The sequence below is a fragment of the Macrotis lagotis genome, chromosome 1, assembly GCF_037893015.1.
Source record: "Macrotis lagotis isolate mMagLag1 chromosome 1, bilby.v1.9.chrom.fasta, whole genome shotgun sequence".
In the NCBI taxonomy this organism is placed as follows: Eukaryota; Metazoa; Chordata; class Mammalia; order Peramelemorphia; family Peramelidae; genus Macrotis; species Macrotis lagotis.
The window spans coordinates 641,869,149-641,887,456 of NC_133658.1; the positions used below are offsets into that span (position 1 = coordinate 641,869,149).

Genomic DNA, 18,308 nt, shown 5'->3' on the forward strand with positions numbered 1-18,308 from the left:
AGTTATTAAAAAGGCTTAGATGGGGTCTGGTGCATATAGGTGTATAATAAATGCTTGTTTTCTTCCTTCCATCCAATCTAGGTGGATGAGCCAACAGCATCCTAAGAAACATGGGTGAGAAAGGGTTGACAGTCAGAACACTGGCCCACAGGAAAACTGAAGTGGAGAGGTAGGGAAGAAGGGAAAGAAGACAGTGGGAGAGTGCTTCATATTTAATGGCTTTAGGAACGGGAAGGAGACTGATATATGAGAGGGAAAGAGGTTGTGGAGTCAAAAGATCTGACTTCCATTTCCTATAAACGTGAACATCATTACTTAGGTGAGTAACATCCCTACTATGAGTTTCATAGTCTTTTTTTCCATCTCTAGCATTATAATTTTGATATGCTCAACAAAGTATGGAAACAAGAAGGTATTCCTGAAACAATGATTCAGCCCTCTCACATTCTTTCCCCTCTCCCATAGAAGCACAAGCTCAGATGATTTGAGTGGAGGCAAACTGTTTATTGTGGCAGACAGATCCAAACAATGACACTCCTTGAGAGAAACACGTGATTCCCCAAATTGTTGCTCCATACAGAGGCAATGTTATGGACTACTTTCATGTCTTTTTGCATCCCTTCCACCATAGCCTCCCTCACATTAACACACACAAAAACTCTGAAGTGCAAATTTTAATCTTGTGAGGTTTTTTTTTTTTCCCTCCAAGGTACAAAAATCAATATAACATTCCATAATTTGGTTTTGGTGAAATCAGTCCAAAATATGAGAAAACAACACCCCCCAAATATAACAAGCTTGTGGTGAGTGCAGCGAGATTTTTTTAATATCTATAGATAATATACACATGGACACAGAAGTATGTGTACGTATAGAGCACAGTTATATACAGAGGCATCAACAAGTTGCAATTAAAGGAAGATGGTCAGCAAGAGATAGGAAATACTTAAGACATAGGTTTTCCATCCATTAAGACTATGGATAGGAAGGGAAAAAATCTCTTGATGCATTACCCGTTCCAAATGATGCAGGTCACTCTTGTGGAATCAGACTTATCACTCCAGACCTGACCAGGATCTTTCATTATCCATTTGATTTATGTGCCTTTGTAAATAATTACCCTCCCTTCCTTCCCTAGAAAGCCACATGATGTTATCTTTTTTCTTCTTCTTGCTGATATAGTGACTCAGGATGAGTAGGCAAGGGGTTATTTACAAGACTGGATCCAAGGCATCCCAAGGCATTTCAATCCTGAAAAATTTGTGCTTTATTTATAAACTCTAATTTCCATGCTTGACCAGTACATTTCCTTTCACAGTGACTTATACTGGGAAGGGGCTTGAGGAGAAAAACAGAAAAGGAGGGGATGGGAATTCCAGAATATTGGGGAGAGGGTCGGGGAGAAGAAAGGACTGCTAGAAATGAAACTAATGAAGTTGAGTGCCTATCCTTAGGGCAAGAAAAGAAATTATTCAGTAGTACAGGGAAGGCTAGATGCCTTGAAGGAGAGGAAGCATGGGAGGAGTAATGTAGGGAAAGGGAGAACTGAGAGGAAATGGATACCCCTGGGCTCTTTCATTGTCTAATCCTCTTCTATGGCTAAGGGCATGAGTCCCTAAACTTTTGCCACAAATTTAAAGCTGGAGAAAGGGCCCAGGAGTTCTAATTTCCTTTTAGGAGCTTTTGGAATAAACAAGAGGATCATGCTAATAAGTTCTCAAAATGCTATCAGTCCTGCTACTAGTTTTAGGAGCAAGTCATCCCCTCCTCCCCTCCAACAAAAAGAAATTATTATGGGGCAAACCCAGCACCCTCCTTGTTCTAAGTGGATGGCTTCACAGGAATCATCACTGAAGGATGTGAAACTGAAGATGATCTCAGCCGAGCAAGACTCAAGACTATCTCCTAAATATACCTTGTTGCCACTTAGGTTGAGAGGAACCTCCAGGATGGGTGAAGGACATGGGTTTAGCTCAGTCTTCCAGGAACCTAACACTGGTTTCACTTTCATCTTGTGCTTCTCCTTTAGGTACCAAGGACAGTAGAGCAGTCTTCACAGATTCTGAGCTCAGGACAGAAGTAGTTGAAGAGGTAGGGATGGGGTAGCTGTGTGGGGAAAGCTTTTATTTCCAGATATTGAGAACTGAATCCTTGCATGCCTAGCCAGGGTGTGTATCTCCTGAGTCATTGTAAAAGCAGATAAAATACTGGTTGTGTAGTCAGAGGATCTGGGTTCAAATCCCACAACTAATACTACCTGTGTGGCCTTCACAAGTCATTTAAACTATAACTTCAGCTTTGCTGTCTGTAAAATGAGAGGGTTGGACTAAAGGGTTTGTGAGGTCTCTCTCAGAAATAGATCCATGATCCTTGTTACCTTCAGATGAAGCTTAGAGATAGATTTAAAGCATGATTTTTAGCCCAAGTCCCAGGAATCTAATTACCCCCATACTCTTTCTCCATCCTTGTGGCCTGGGCTTCTGGGCAGTAGGACCGGTGGAACCAAAATTGACTCTTTCCTTAGCACACCACCCTAGAAAGTTGATAACTTCTGTGAACTGGTACCCATTAAATGGTAGGTTAAATCCCCCACACACCATCATCCCCATGATTCAGAGTCAATGGCAAATGAGACAAAAACTCTTCCCATTTCTCTTTGTACTCTTATCCCTATCCTGTTCATTCCTACCCATTCCCAGTCAAGATCTTCTGCCCTACCCTACCTTCCACCAAATCTTTTGTAGCCTCTATCCATTGTGAGCAAACCACTCTATCCTATGTCTTTTCACTTTACATTTTCCATCTTCTTGCAATAATGGAAACTCCAGAAAACAATGCATCTTTAGCAATTCTCTTGAGCGCTATATATTCCTTCTCCCTGACACACTGAGCCAGAAGAAAAAGTAAGCACATAAGACTCTTCATTCTCACTTCCAGACCTTACTTTCACTACTATTACTCAACAACATCCTGTTTTGAGATGCATTCCATCCATCTTTTTTACTTGGTTCTCTTATCAAAATAATCCCCCTCCTTTTCCAAAGAGTTCGATACCTTGGTCACAAACTTCTCACCCCAGATTGCCATTATACCCGGGGACTTTAATATACAAATTAATGTCTTCTCAAAAAACGTAACCTCTTAATTTATAAGCCTCCTAAATTTGCATGGCTTCCATCTTCATTCCACTTCAGGCACACAGAGAGATGGACAATAACTCACAACTCTTCTGCTTTCATGGACCAGAAATCTAATATGTCACAATCCTCTACTCTTCTCCTCCCTCAATATCATTTCTCCTAAGCTTAATCTTTATCCTTGCCTCTCATCCTTCTGTCTTTCTGTGTCACCCTAGTTCATTACCTCTTTTCTGGTCTTCCTTTCACAGTTACAGATTCTATCTCAATTAATCCAACTGTACATTGTCAACTATGCTTGAATCATTTGTTCCCTTATTCTGTCACAGTCAAACCTTGCCAAACTTCAATGCTTGGTTTATTCTACCTTCTCTGGTATTACTCTCTTGTTGAATGATCAAGGACAAAATCACATAATCATGTGGACTGGGTTTCCCACAAATTTGTCATCAATTGTGCTGCAGTGCAGACTCTCTACAGCAGTTATTCTTAGTCTCTTATACTTCTTATACTGTCTATTCCTCATTTTCCCACCAGCAGGGCAATTTATCTTCTACTGTAACTGAGAAAAGAGGGAACATCCATTACAAGCTTCCCCTTTTTCCCAATCATACTTTGAAATCCTCTTCTTCATCCCACATTCCCATCTCCTTTTCTCCAGACTGATGAGGAAGTATTCTTTCTCCTTTCCAAAGCCAACCCTTCTACTTGGACTCCTAGTACCATCCTTTCCCCTCCAGGAATTTAACATTTTAATAATCCTCTTATTCATTTCCTATCTCATTCTCTAATAGCTTCTTCCTACCACCTACAAAAACATCCTATCACTGCCCTCTCTTAAGCAATTTCCCCATATCTCTTTTTTTTCATTTCATAATTAAACTCCTCAAAAGAGTTATCTACTGGGGTGGCTAGGTGGCGCAGTGGATAAAGCACCTGCCCTGGAGTCAGGAGTACCTGGGTTCAAATCCAGTCTCAGACACTTAATAATTACCTAGCTGTGTGGCCTTGGGCAAGCCACTTAACCCCATTTGCCTTGCAAAAACCTAAGAGTTATCTACTCAATGCTTCTATTTCATCACCTTTCACTCTCTTCTCATCCTCACCATTGAACTGAAACAATTTTGTCCAAGGTTACCAAAATGTTCAACCCAATGGCCTATCCTTAGGCCCATTCTTTCTAACCTCTCTGCCACTTTTTGACACCACTGACCAATGACTTTCTTTTGGGTTTTCCACTGCCTCTTTTACCACCTCTTCTCAGTCTCACCATTCTGGTCATACCTGATAAGTATAAACATACTCCAATTCTCAGTTCTAGCTCTTCTATTTCTTCATAATTTCCCCTAATGACATCATCTGCTCCTGTGGATTTGATTATCATCTCTGTGAAGATAACTCTCCAATCTATATATGAGGTCTTTGTGTCTCCTTAAGTCCCATATTACAGCTACCTGAAGTACATCTTCATCTAGATATCCCATTTTTTTCAGCATCTCAAATTCAACATGTCCAAAGCACTCTCTATGTCTTCCAAAATCTATCACTTCTCCAAATTTTCCCTTTTTTCTTTTGAGAACATCACAATCCTACCATTCACTCAAGGTACAACCTTAGAATTACCCTTAACTTTTCACTCTCTTCTTACCTCCATATTCTGTTTACCAAGTTATGTTACTCCTATTTTCACAGTTCTTTTAATCACCCCCTTTCTCTCTACTCACAAAGTATCTATTCACCCTAAGTAAGGTCTTCATCTCTCCTTTCTAGATTATTACAATGGCCATGTTTTTGATCTTTCTTCCATTTTCTGTCCCTTTCAAATCCATTCCACACACACACTGATGTCAAATTGGGATTTCTAAAGCTTAGATTTTAAATAGCATGGTATAATTGATAAAGTGTTGGCATTATAATCAGATCTGAGTTCAGTTTTGCTGCAGTGACTTACTGGTTACCTGTCCCTTAAGACTAAGCTTCAGAGGAGGTGTTAGTCTGTTCTGACAGAGAAAACTCCCTGCACAAATGTAATCATATATTTGGGTTTAAAGAAAAACAAAGCAGAAATCTGACCATGTCCCTCTCCTACTCAAAATTTTTCAGTGACCCACTATTGCTTCTTGGATAAAATAGAAATTTTAAGACCTCTCCAATATGATTCCAATCATTTCCTCCTTTGCATGTTGTTCAAACTGTCCTACAAGCTTGTTCTCCATGCATTTGCAATGGTGATTGCCCATCCTACCCCCAAAGTTCCCCTTTCTTATTTCTACCTCTTTAAACTGCAAAGCTTTTTTCAAAGCACAGCTCTAGCTCCAACTCCTACTCAAGGCTTTCCCTGCTTCCCTCAGAAGTTGTTCTCTCCCTCTTGAGATGATTTTGTATATTCTGGGTACATGCTGCATTCCTTTTCCCAAGAAGAATGTCAGCTTCTATAGGAGAGGGACTGTTTCATTTTTGTTTTTGTATCCCAAAGACACATAACAGATGCTTAATCAATGCAAGTTTGGTTTTTAATTGAAATTGGTCTTGAAAAGATCCTTTCTGGCCCTTAGAGGAAAAAAAATTTGAAAGACTGGAAGAAGGGAAAATCAACTTCATCTTGGAAACCTTAAAAACCCAGAGAGGAATACAGTGTCCAGGACCGGAATGGGCAGAACATTTAGAGGTGATAAGAGACCAGAGGGAAGGTGCATTCAGAAGAATAAGTAAAAGTGACCCAAAATACAGGTGAGAATCTCATATTCTTCCTTCCTTGCTCCAGGACAGTCAATACCAACCCAAAGACAAGCTTCATTTCACTCCACCCTGGTCCCATTGGCAGTGTTGATTTGGCAGTTAAGTCCTAGATGGGGCCTTAGAGAAACTTGGGACATAACATTTCACCCTGCCCTAGAGCATCTCTGTCTGCTCCTCTTTCCAACTGAGGAACTCCTCTCCTCTTCCCCTCTTCTTTCACCCTCTTTTCCTATTCCATCTCTTCCCAAACTCCAACCCAGCAGTAATGGCTCAGGCTTTAGCTACAGAGATGGAATTGGATGCACAGAAAAAATATATATTATTATAATCTTGGTCCCACAAAGAGCTGAGCTGGTAGTTCCCTCATCTGTTATGGCTTCTTGTGTATCCCCAGACTTTTAGACTGTCTTACCCAATCCTTTTTTTGAGCTACAATAACCTGAGACACCAGATGGACAGGGTTGGGGAATGTCCCCTCATAAGTCTGTCTCATTCCCTTCCCTTCACCCTTTCCTTCATCTATATGTAGTCACTGACATTTTTACCCCTTGGAGATATAACAGTGGGTGGGTCGAGGGGCTAGGCAGGGTTGAGGGTGAATTTAGCCTAGAATGTAGGATAAAGGCTTTTTCCCAACATCTTTAATATCTCCATTCCCTATTATTCTGGCTCTCTGTTTCAAATACATCTTTTTTTTTCAGCTAAGCAGCAGGATTCTTTTGTGAAATAGCTGGAGAAGCTACAGTGATGAAAGGCAGGGCAGTAATCAATTCCCCCTTCATCTATAGCTCAAGGAGGGCATCCCATCCATTCCCTCTTAAATATCCAGAAGCCTAAAGAAAAAAGCAAAAAAACAAAAAATCCCTCCAGTCTGGAGAACCGGTTATGCTACTTGACTCTTTCTGGGCACAGATGAACCAGGGAAGATTGTGGTGAAATCCTCAGAGGATAGAGGTTATAGACTCAGTGTTCTGACTGAGAATTTCCAGACTTCATCTTTCTTCCTGAAGGAGCTAAGAAAAGTTATAGCTGAAGCAACTCATATCTCAGGTTTGGGGCAGCTGGTAAATTGGCAGTGAAATTAGATCTTTTCTCAGTTAGTCCCTTTGACTCCCTTCCTCCAATCCCACCCATCACCATAGGTGGGCAGAATTGAGGTCCACCCAAGGCCTAAATGACAAGGAGATTTGGAGCCCCTTTGTAGACACCTCCTCCTCATCCCACATCATTTCTGGTCTTTAACCTGATCTATGGAATTGTCAGATCTCAAACTAGTCAGAGACCTTGTGCAGGGCAACTGGAAATGTTCAAATTGGACCTCAGAAAGAAGCTACCCCCATTCTTCTCAGTCCTACATTCAACACCATTCTTTAGCTCAGAATGTGTATCCCTTTCCTCTCACCATCCTCCCCCTCCCCATTCTCATTCTCTCTCTCTCTCTCTCTCTCTCTCTCTTTCTCACACACACACACACACACACACACACACAGTCACTCACTCACTGACACATATACAGTGTTCCTAAGGCATAGATTAGGGGGAGAGAGGAGAGATGAGCATCTTATCTGAGAAGATAGTTAACAGAAACACTTAGTAAAAGGTATCTCCCCCTCCAACCAGGTTTGCAACTGGGGCTTTCCTGTCTCCAAGCAACCAGTGTCAAGACAGCCACCCCCAGTCAGCATACCTAACTAGGACTACACACTTCCTCCACCCATGCCCAGTTCAAATGACTCTCATTGCTTCCAGAAAGTTCACCCTAAAAATCCAGGGGGCTCCTGGACCTATAGAATAATGAGGTGGAAGAACTCAGGGCCAAGACTGAAAGACTGCTGCTTCTTTTGGGTTTTGCTCCAGGTCTTCAATATCTAGGAAATACACTTTAGTCCACCAGAAACCCCTAAATCCTGGGAACTCATTCAGACACCCCCCAAAATATAATGAACTTTGAGGGGATTCTCTGTTAGGAAAAATGCCAAGAATTCTGCAAAACCCAGCAAAAGGCTTCATCTGCAAATGTAGCTCCAAAAATGTTAATATGACCCCTTAAACAGTGTTCTCTCTAAGGCTAATGCATAATGCAGTAGTAGAGACTCAAACCAAATTCTGGACAGGTTGAGAGGATTGATTTCTTCCTCCATCATCATCCTCTTCCTAACACTCCATTTTTTAGGATCCTGGCATGAACTCCTTACCTCTCATGTAGGAATGGCTAGCCTAGGACCCCATTTTACTCTCCTCTTATGGAAGATGGACATTAATATGGGCAGTAGTACCTACAAGGCCCCCTCATTTCCCTACACCCCACCTGAAATTCAGTTCCCAGTTGGTTTAATGATTGGCATCTCTGGTAGGAGAGAAGTGAGTCATTCTTGGGGCAAAGGGGTAGGGAGGGTTGCTAGTAGGAGGCACGGAGTTGAGGGCTGGAATCCTGGCTTAAGAGAAGCAAATAGGCAAGGAGCACATTGTATATAGGGTGGGGAATGAGAGGAAGACAAGGAGGCATGAGAGGAGGAAGGCCAAAAGACCATCCACCCTTACTTGGTGCCATCTTCTGGATTGCCCTCCCCATCTGTCTTACACTCCTCTTCTGTCTTCAGATCATCCGCACTTAACTTCTGCTCCTGTTTCCTCCTCACACATTTGACCACCATCAGTACAAGGATGACAACAGCCAAGAAGCCACCTACTGAAGCACCCACGATCACAGCCACTGTTGAGTCACGTTCAGGGGGCACTGATAAGAGGAAGGGAGAACAGATGGCTAGCCAGAGTCACCAACCCTGAATTGCCTCCTAACCCTTCTTCTCTCCTAAGGCTTAGAGTCAGCACTGGAATATCCACATGTCCTACTTTACTACCCTGTCCATTACTAAGGGGAAAAACAACTCACCAATATGCTTTGCCAGCTCAAGAAAGAGAGTAAGCAAATGACTTCATCCTCTTTTCCCACTCACCTGCCACCAATTACTCCTGATTGGTGAATAGTTCTTCTGAGTGTTGCTTCCACTTATCTTTGAGAAGGAGGAAAAGAAAGAGAGAAAAAAAAGAAGAGGAGAGAAGGAGGAAAAGGGAAAAAGAGAGGGAGGAGAAGAGGAAGGGAGAGGAGGAGAAGATTTCCTTTTAGCTGCCCTGACTCACCTCCCCTCTCCCCTGGCTTCCTACCCGAAGGCTCACCTTGTGTTAGGACCTGTAGGAAGATTTTTCCTAGACCCCGGTTGCGATCTGGGGGGTTCATGACATAGCAGTTGTAAGTGCCCTCATCCTCCAGTTGCACATTATTCAGGGTCACAGACACATCATACTTGCTGGGGTTCCCTGTGAATTCTACCCGATCCCCAAAACGATTTGGTTTCAGGTTAATGATTTTCATCCGGAATTGGAGAAACTGGTCATGAGGGAGAAAAGAAAAGGAGCACAGAGAAAGGGGAATTTTAAAACCTATATATATATAACAAATATATTTAAAACCTATATATATATATAACAAATATATTAATCATCCTCTCTCACTGCCCTCCCAGGCCCAGCCTCTGGTTGCCAAAAGGCCCCCCTCTGCCCTCCTCCCCCAACACCCCAATATATTGGACAGATCTAGGTCTCCCATTATTGTCCCCATACCCTTCCTCCTCATAACTTCCTTGAAGAAACCTCCTGATCTGAGCAAAAATTCCAACCCTGACAGACTTTAGACTCAGCAACAGAGTGAGCCAGAGGGAAGAGAGATTCCCCATGACATCCAGCTGCTTATGAACACCCACCCATCTGCCAGCCCTGCTCACCATCTCCTCAGTGCAGTTCTTGCACTCTTGGTATGTCCAGTTCAAGGAGAACTGCTTATTGTTCACCGTATAACAGGAGTTAAAGGTGCAGGTCAGTCTCACGGTAGTGCCATTGAGGACATTGAGGGTCATGGGAACTGTGACCTCCATGCTTGATGCTGCGGGCACTAGAGACAAAAATAAAACCATGAGAACTAGAGCTGATGGAGCCAGGGGAAAGGAAAGCCCAGCCCCTCCCCACTCAAGGTGCAAAGGAATAAGGGCAATGGGAGGGGGGGGTGATGAGACTAGGGAAAGGCATGAACAGCTGTCATTTGGGCAGGAGAAGGCAGGTGACTGATTCTGCCACCCCCAGCTAAAAGATGGGGGAGAGGTCCTAGAAATGCAAAAAAGAGAAAAATAGAGTAGGTGGTGTACAGGAGTGAAGACAGAATAAAGGGGAATAAATCAAGCTAAAGCTGTGCAAAAGGGAAAGCACCTCTCCTGGTGCTGCTGTCTGAAGACTCACTCCCTGCCATCTCCTCCTCCTCCAATCCTCCTCAGACACCTGTGCCTATCTCTGGAGCACTAAGACAGTTGTGTTCAGACATTCTTGCAGACCATCTTCCCTCTGCTTCTTCTTCTTCTTCTTCTTCTTCCTCCCTATCCCTCAATCTGCAGGTCCTTAAAATTACAGCACAAGTTCAAACAATAACATACTAACAACCTTTATGTTGCCTTCTTTGAAGGAAGAGAAGTAATTCATTATAATTATCAAAGGGATCCTCTCTGAGATTTTAGACTGGAAGGGAGACCACCACTGAATACCTTTTATCTTCCCTTCCTGCTCTTGTGAGTTTTCCTGGTAATTTGTAAGATATTAGATACAATTAGTTGTTTAAATGAAAGAGCTCTTTAGGGAGGACCTGAGTTCAAATTCAGTCTATGTAATGTCTATGTGGCCCTGGACAAGTCATTTAACCCCGATAGTCTCCAAAAAACAAACAAAAGAAGACCTCAAAGGATTTCCATGCTAAGAGAAGTACAGCCATGTAGCATTGGATCTTAAGTCAGGGAAACCTGAATTCAAATTCTACCTCTGACACTGAAAATGTTGATGTTCAGACATTTCAGTTGTATCCAACTTTTTGTGACCTCATTTGGGGTTTTCTGGCCAAAGATACTGGAGTGGTTTGTTATTTCCTTCTCTAACTCATTTTGCAAATGAGGAAACAAGAAAACAGAGTTTAAGTGACTTACTCTGGATCACATAGCTAGTAAGTGTCTGATTTGAACTCAGGAAGATGAGTCAGACTCCCAGCCAGGCACTCTATCCATACACCACCTAGCTGCAGGGTAGTCATTGACAAGGCACTTAATCTCAATGAGTCTCCATTTCCTAATCTGTAAAGTAGGAATAAAAATACCAACTACTTCTCATCATTGTTGCTGGAATGAAATAATGTATACTTGGTATACCTTAAAGTACTAAGATCATTTGAATCATGTCTGACCCCATTTAGGGAGTCATGATACTAGAGTGGTTTGACATTTCTTTCCCCAGTGAATTCATTTTGTCAGAAAGTCAGAGGTTAAGTAACTTGACCAGGGACATACATCTAGGAAGTGTCTAAGGCTGGACTTGAACTCAGGTCTTCCAAACTCCAGGCTTAGTGCTCTAGACACTGAGCCACTAGTTGCCTCTTTAGGGTACCATAGAAACATGAGATATTACTACTTACTAAGCTATATAACCTCACACATGTCACTCACTCTTTCTGGGTCTCAGTTTCTTTATCTGTAATAGAGGAAGGCCATTCCAGATCATTTCTAAGGCTCCTTCCTACTCTAAATCCTGTGATTTTAATTCCTATGATTCCAATTCACTAGGATACTACAGGGAACAGGAGCACATGTGGCAATTTGGGTGAGGGAAAGACACTGAAGTGTGCCAGATTCTTTTCCCCTTTGATCTTTTCCAACCTCCCCTATACACACATTTTCACTCCATATTCACTCTTACCAAAAAGCCTGGAAGAGGAGAAGAAGCCTCACCTTTCTTGCATAAAGCAACTTCATTGCCTTCCTCTCTCCATCTCTCCTACTTTTGCTTCCACACCACCCACTACCCTGCTCTTCCCCTGGTTTTAGCATTTTTCAACTTCTAGGTGTTTCCTTTTGTAATACTGTATGTTGAATGCTTTTATACTTGGTAGCAGTTTCAAGGGCAAGAAAGTCAATGGCACTTGTACCTTAAATATCAGACCTAACAAAAGAACAGAAGGTTTCCTCATTAGACTCATTTTCTTTTAAGAAGTTTGAACATAATATGTATAATAAGAGTGGAGACAATGGGATTAGCACAGAATTACTAGTTAGAAACTATATTCTCCTTAAATTCTATCTGGAAAAAAGGGAAAGGGAAGTATAGCATTCCAGGGGTTTTCCCTGATGGGCACCTTCTCAGTCATAGGGCTCCCTTTCTCTGACCAGGAAAAACTCTACCCGTTTTCTGACTTTTTATGCTAAATGGTTCCACCAAAAAATAGCTGTACTGCAACACATAAAATGACAAGCTTTTCTTCCCTCTTGGGGCCTCCATCTGCTCAGCAAGGTGGACTTGATTAGGAAGGACAGAGTACCTCTGGACAACTTGAACAATGGCATGACTCATCAAGGAAGGCTGTGCAGGTCAGAGCAAGGTTTTTATTTTATTTCATTTTATTTTTAAGTGGTAAAAAGAACCTTCTGAATCCAGGACTTCAAACCTGGGTCTTCTGGGGCAGCTTGTAGTCTCCCCATTCCACCCCACCCCTCTCTAACCCGTCTCTTTGTTCATATCAATGTGTAGTCAGATTAACAAATCTTAGAAGAAAATTGCTGCAGTACAAGTAAGATTAATGTCAAAAATGTAAAGGAAGCATGTAACAAGCTTAAACTATGGTTCTAGTCCCAATATGGAGGAGGAAATGGCAAACTACTCCAGTATCTTTGCCAAGAAAACCCCAAATGAGGTCATGAGGAGGACACAAATGCAAAGACTGAACGATAACTCTAGTCAAAGTGGCTCTTTTTATAGGTGAGAAAATGAAACCCAAAAAGCTTTAAAGAAAGGGGATGCCCTGCTCCATCTCAGTAAGTAAATGGTACCAAACCCTCCTCCCCAAGGCAGGTGGATAGATTTGATGTCCTTCCTTGCAAGGCCAGGGAATTCCTATTAATATACATTCTTCAAAAATTCCTTGCCTAGGACATATCAAAGTTTCATCCTGCAAATGTGGACAGAAAACGGGGGGGGGGGGGAGATACTCAAGTCTGGAAGAGCTCAGAATGGAGGTGGTCTTTGCTCCCCCTCTTAAGTCATCCCTATTTTCAACTTGAATTCCTTCTTCCCTGAGGGTCAAGCTTGGGGGGAATGGGGAGCTTGACTGTGATACTGCTTCAACGTGTGGCTCTGGGCCAGTCGTTTCCCCTCTCTAATTCCTCCTTTGTAAGATGTAAAGGGTAGATGCTAGCTCAGACTCCTATGAGCTCATGGAATGAAAGCTGAGACCGGTGCATTGCAGGCATTTCTCTTCCAGCAGAGGTGCCTCTGCAGCAGATCCTGAGCAGGATACATGAGCCCTCTAGAGGAAGGAGAGCTTACTACCTTAACCCTACCAGATCAGAGAGAGAAGCATCTGAAAACTTTGGGATCATAGGATTTAATGTCTTTGGGGACATTAAAGAAGATATAGTCTGACATCTTAATTTCAGAGATGAGCAAACTAAGGCCCAGAGAGAGGAAATGTTCAAGGTCACATAGGTAGCGAGTGATAGAGCCACTTAGAAGAGATGAAGAAATGGTTAAGTTAAACTGCATCTGCTGTTTGGTCCATCTCCCTTCTCCCAGACTTCTCAAGTCTTTTTCTTAGTTTCTTTTTCCTAGGGCTATTCCCTTGACCAAGGTCATACAGAGGCAGAGAGATAGATTTAGAGGTAAAGTGAGAAACAGTTTCCCAACAATTAGTGCTATGCAAAGGTGGAATGGACTTCTCCAGGAGGTAAGTGGGCTGCCCTCTCCCCAACATCCCACCCCATCCCAGTGGTTCTTGGTTGGGGACTGAATGTCACTTCTTATGAACATTATTGAGGAGAATTCTGTCCAGCTATGGGTTGAACTAGATTCTATGATGAAGAGAGTGACAGAAATTGGAGAAAGTTGAGGAATTCTTATTCTCCATTTAGTGGCTCACATAGGGCTTCTTGGTCATCATCTGCTTGCCTGGGTTAATGGGCATTACGTGGAATAAGGAGAAAGGGGATGCAGAAATTCAAGGAGCCTCCATTCTTCAGACACCAGCAGGGTATCTCAAGCATGGAGCTAAGAGACAAGTCTCTCTCCATCACTTGCCAAGACCACTTAAAACATAACCTCTATCCTTTGGACTCTGAGACTGAGAAACCCATTATCACTAGACTTTCTTCCTGCCTTTATTCCAGTGGAACCACAGAAAGGAAAACTGTGGTCCAGAAATGAAGCATCTATTGCTTCTCTTGCCATAGAGTCATTGTACTGCCTTTCCTATTGCCTCCATAATTTCCCAACTCCATGCAGGCCCTGAATTGCTGTTGTCTCCTACTAAAGGGCCTCCCCATCCAAAGTATTGCTCTATCCTATCAACTCTGCCTGTACCAAAGTCTACCAAGTTTTCTGAAACTCATAGGGACTTTTCACAATATGCATCAAGTACAAGCTCTTTCCTAACCTTGGACTCCCAGATAGCCTTGCCCTTCCAACACAACAAAGTCTCTTATCAGGTCTCTCATCCCCTCACTCCTTCATCTTTTCTCCTATTTTATAATACACTGAACATAGTCAAGAAGCCCCAAGTTCAAAACCCACCTCAAGCACTTACTATTTGTGACACTGGGCAAGACACATCACCTCTATGTCTCCTTTCCTTCATCTGTAAAATGCAAGTAATGATAGCACCTATCTTCCATGGCTGTTGTGAGGCTCAATTGAAATATTTACAAAGTGCTTTGCATTCTCAATATTAATGATCTATAGAAATGCTAGCTCCTAGATTCCCCCAAATTTATTTTCTATCTTTTCCACTCCAATTCCCTAAGTGGCACTCTATGCCCAGAAAGCCTTCTTGCCCTAATATAATCCCTAACTCACCACGCCTTCCCTCACTTAAGAAGTTCCTGAAATCCCTGATCCTGAAGATTTTTCTTCCCAGCTACAATTCAGATGGCCTATTCTAAATTTAAGCATTTAAATTGCCAACTCAGCTTTACTTGTTTGTCCTTTACTGGCTAAAATATTAACATCAATTTTAAATTATTCTTAGAATTATGGGTTACTATGGGTTACTATATTTGAGTATCTGATGATCAATGATTTAAAATTGGATGGGGGGGGGAGGGAGACAATTTTACAGGCTTCTAGTTCAATTCCTCAAGTAATGTATAAGAAAACTGAGGCTTAGACTAGCCCGTGGTCACACAAGTAGTTTGCACATTCTGACTCCAATTCCAGTGTCGTTTCCATTAGATTATACTATTAATAGTTCAATAGTCAGCTGCCAATGTGCTAAATGAGGGCATCGATCTTATCAATCAAGTTCCCAGGAGACGGTCTCTGCCTCTCTAATTCCTTTTGCTCAGTACACAATGATTTATTTTGAGGTTGCACTACTTTCCCTTTCAACTCGTGGATGTGAACCCCAAGTCACTACATCAGAAACAATTACATTAAGAAAGCAGAGGGGCAGCTAGGTGGTGCAGTGGTTAGAGCACCAGCCCTGGAGTCAGGAGAACCTGAATTCAAATCTGGCCTCAGATGCTTAATAATTACCTAGTTGTGTGGCCTTGGACAAGCCACTTAACCCCATTGCCTAGCAAAAAAACAAACAAAAAAAAAGCAAAGGAGATGCAAAGTTGGGCTTGTAAATTAACTTCCCAAACCACTTAACAGGTGAATAAGTTGACCTGTAGGAAGTCATAGGCAGGTCATGAAGCAAGTGGTCCCAACACGATGAACCTCTCACCTGGCACTTCCCACAGTGGGTAAGGGGCAGATAGACTGTTTTGTTAAAACTTGATTAAGTAATTCTCAAGTTCAGCCTTGAGAATTCACAAGCTCTCATAGCCCATGCACCTCATTTTGTTTTGGTTTTTTCCTGACTTCCTCAGTCTCCATCTTAAGTTATGCCTTCTCTATTGCCCTCAGTCCATCAAATGTTTTCACTTGATTCCTTTAATCTAAAAAAGCAATCAGCCTGGCTCCCCCCTTCCTACCCCAAATACATACCTCCAAAATAATAATGACCAGTATTTTTGGTGAACCAGGGCATAAAAGGAAGACAAGATTCAACCTTCTGCCCCCACTAGCCTCTGTACACTCTCTCTAAGTTCCCCAATCCACCAAGAACCAATGACCACAACTCTATATAAGTCCCTGATGGAGACAGACCCTTCTAACAAGGGCATCAGATTCAATCCCAAGCCCCCATCAACAGGAAACTAGTCTGAAAATCCCAGAAAGAGAGAATATAGATTTAATCTGTCCTTTGCCTTGACTCCCCACCCCCCCCATTCCCCACCCTTCTCAGGAAAACTTAAAGAACACTCTCCTTTGCCATTTGTATTTTAAATTTTCACAAGAGAGTATCATAGATATCATACCCTTCCCAAATTTCTATGTCAAAAAGCAAGTAATAGCATTTCTTGCTCAGGAGCAATGTTTCTCCCTACCCCCACCCCTCACCTAGGATATGTAGCTACACTTTAAAAAGTCCCCCTTTCTATAACCACCTCTACCTCAAGTTGCTGTATCAGGAGCATGCAAATGGACAGTCTAACTTACCCAGAGAGAAAAACAGACTGAGCCCAGTGAAACAGAAGGATGGGCGAGGTAGCCAGGCGTCTCTGTGCATTTTCAAGGACTGAGATGTAGTTTGGTTAGGGGCTGGGAGGGGGTGATCTGGGGACTCAGGGCTGGAAGGTGAGCAGTGGTTAGATGCTAAAAAAAAATCACGGATTTATTTCAAAGACATTTGTAATATTGGAGCAGCTTTATTTCCACCTCTATAATATGGCTGGCTAGTCTGTTGCTGCTTTAAAAAGAAAAAAAAGGAAGAAAGGAAGATAGAAAAAGGGGCAGGAAAAATTTTATGGTTGGTGGATTTTTTTCAAAGCAAGTGGGAGGGCATAAAAAAATGTTGCAAGAAGCAGCAAGTTCAATTCAATTGTTTGTTGGGTTCAAGGCATTGTATTAGACCCTGGAGATAAAAATAAAAACATGAAACAATCCCTGTCCTCAAAGAGTTTACATTCTTCTGAGGATAGCAATGGACGTAAGGATTAAGTAAATACAAAGCAATTTCTGGACATGGGTTCAGAGCACTAAAAATTGGAGAGCTCAGCGGTGATACTCAAGTTGGTCCTGGAATGGCAACAAAGATTCCAAGAGTCAGAGATGAGGAGGGGGAGCATCTTGTACAGAGACAGTGTAAAAGAACATTCTCAGCAGTTCTCCTTTGTAAAAACTAAAGTAGGGACAGCTAGGTAGTATAGTGGATAAAACACCAGTACCAGAGTCAGGAGGTACCAAGTTCAAATTCACCCTAGCTAAGTCACTTAACCTAATTGCCTCAAAAAAAACCCAAACAACTCTAAAGTAAAAACTGCTCTCACCTCCTCTGACTGGTATAATGTTGATATTCTCAAAAGTATGACCAGATTGTCTTCGTCTCCATTGAGAAACAGACAAGTTGAAATAAGTATGAGTTACAAGAAGGATTTGCTTGGAATTGGAGTTTAGCCTAGTCATAAAGGTCATTAGACAGTAGAAAAGTGTTCCAGAGATTTGTCATACATCTTTATATGAACATGTTTAAATGTACAATAAGACAGAATATACATCTATCAATTGACATCCCCCCGCTTAGCCTGCAACTTTATCAGGGTAGGAATCTCTATGTGAGGAAACACCTACCAACACTGACCAACAGCAACTATACCTATAACTCTTAGAAAGCTAAGTGACTCTTGCCTACGGCCATGAAGCCATTGGCATAAAACACAAAGCTATCAACCTAGATCTTCCTGACTTCAAGGAATGTTCTTGATCTCTATCCATTAAACCACAATATCAATAAAAATGTATTCAGGCTTTACTAAATGTGTTAACAAAATACTACTAATTTGTTGCTTGGTTCCAGTGGGATAATAAAAAAGTGTTATATAATAATACAATACAATTGTATATTATACAATATACAATACAATATGGACTAATTTAGGAAACAAGGCTGAAATATGAAACAATCAAAGAATAATAAGAGACAAGCTGCAGAGAAGTGTTAAATGATGTTGGAGTGGTAAATAGTGTAGAACTTTAAAGAAAAGAGAATGGGCAGGGGTAAGCAACTGGGCAAGCCATGTGGAGGAAAAGAAGAATAAATCAGAGCTTTAAGAATGGGATGGTTTTAGACAGACCAGAAAGAGATGGAGAGGGGACTCCAAGCTAGAAGAGTAGTTTGAGCTTAGGGATGTTGTGTATTGTTTGACATTTTGTGGCCCCATTCAGGATTTTCTTGGCAAAGATACTGGAGTGGTTTTGCTACTTCCTTCTCTGCTCATTTTGCAGATGAGGAATTAGAGGTAAACAGAGTTAAGT

At 41.9% G+C, this 18,308-nt stretch overlaps 1 protein-coding gene and 1 long non-coding RNA gene across 6 annotated transcripts in view; one reads left to right on the forward strand and one right to left on the reverse strand.

Annotated features, from left to right (window-relative positions):
• The window catches only part of LOC141507483 (uncharacterized), a 35,290-nt gene that overhangs the window by 5,734 nt on the left and 11,248 nt on the right, over window positions 1-18,308 (forward strand). The window contains exons 3-5 of one of the 4 annotated variants that reach the window (XR_012474165.1): window positions 82-2,091; window positions 5,693-5,867; window positions 8,477-8,957. This is a non-coding gene — a long non-coding RNA (uncharacterized LOC141507483). Of the gene's footprint in view, window positions 1-81; window positions 2,092-5,692; window positions 8,958-18,308 lie in introns of those variants that run through there. The other 3 variants (XR_012474167.1, XR_012474166.1, XR_012474164.1) reach the window with 3 other exon arrangements.
• SCN2B (sodium voltage-gated channel beta subunit 2) lies at window positions 446-17,934 on the reverse strand. 2 transcript variants are annotated; one of them, XM_074215163.1, is made up of 4 exons: window positions 16,494-17,934; window positions 9,659-9,825; window positions 9,054-9,264; window positions 446-8,613 (listed from the first exon to the last, which is right to left on the reverse strand). In XM_074215163.1, exons 1-4 carry the CDS (start codon window positions 16,561-16,563, stop codon window positions 8,414-8,416), a joined length of 648 nt encoding a protein of 215 aa, XP_074071264.1. In that variant the 5' UTR covers window positions 16,564-17,934; the 3' UTR covers window positions 446-8,413. The 2 variants fall into 2 exon arrangements, with proteins under 2 accessions (XP_074071264.1, XP_074071265.1); XM_074215164.1 differs by lacking the exon at window positions 16,494-17,934 and adding an exon at window positions 10,137-16,194.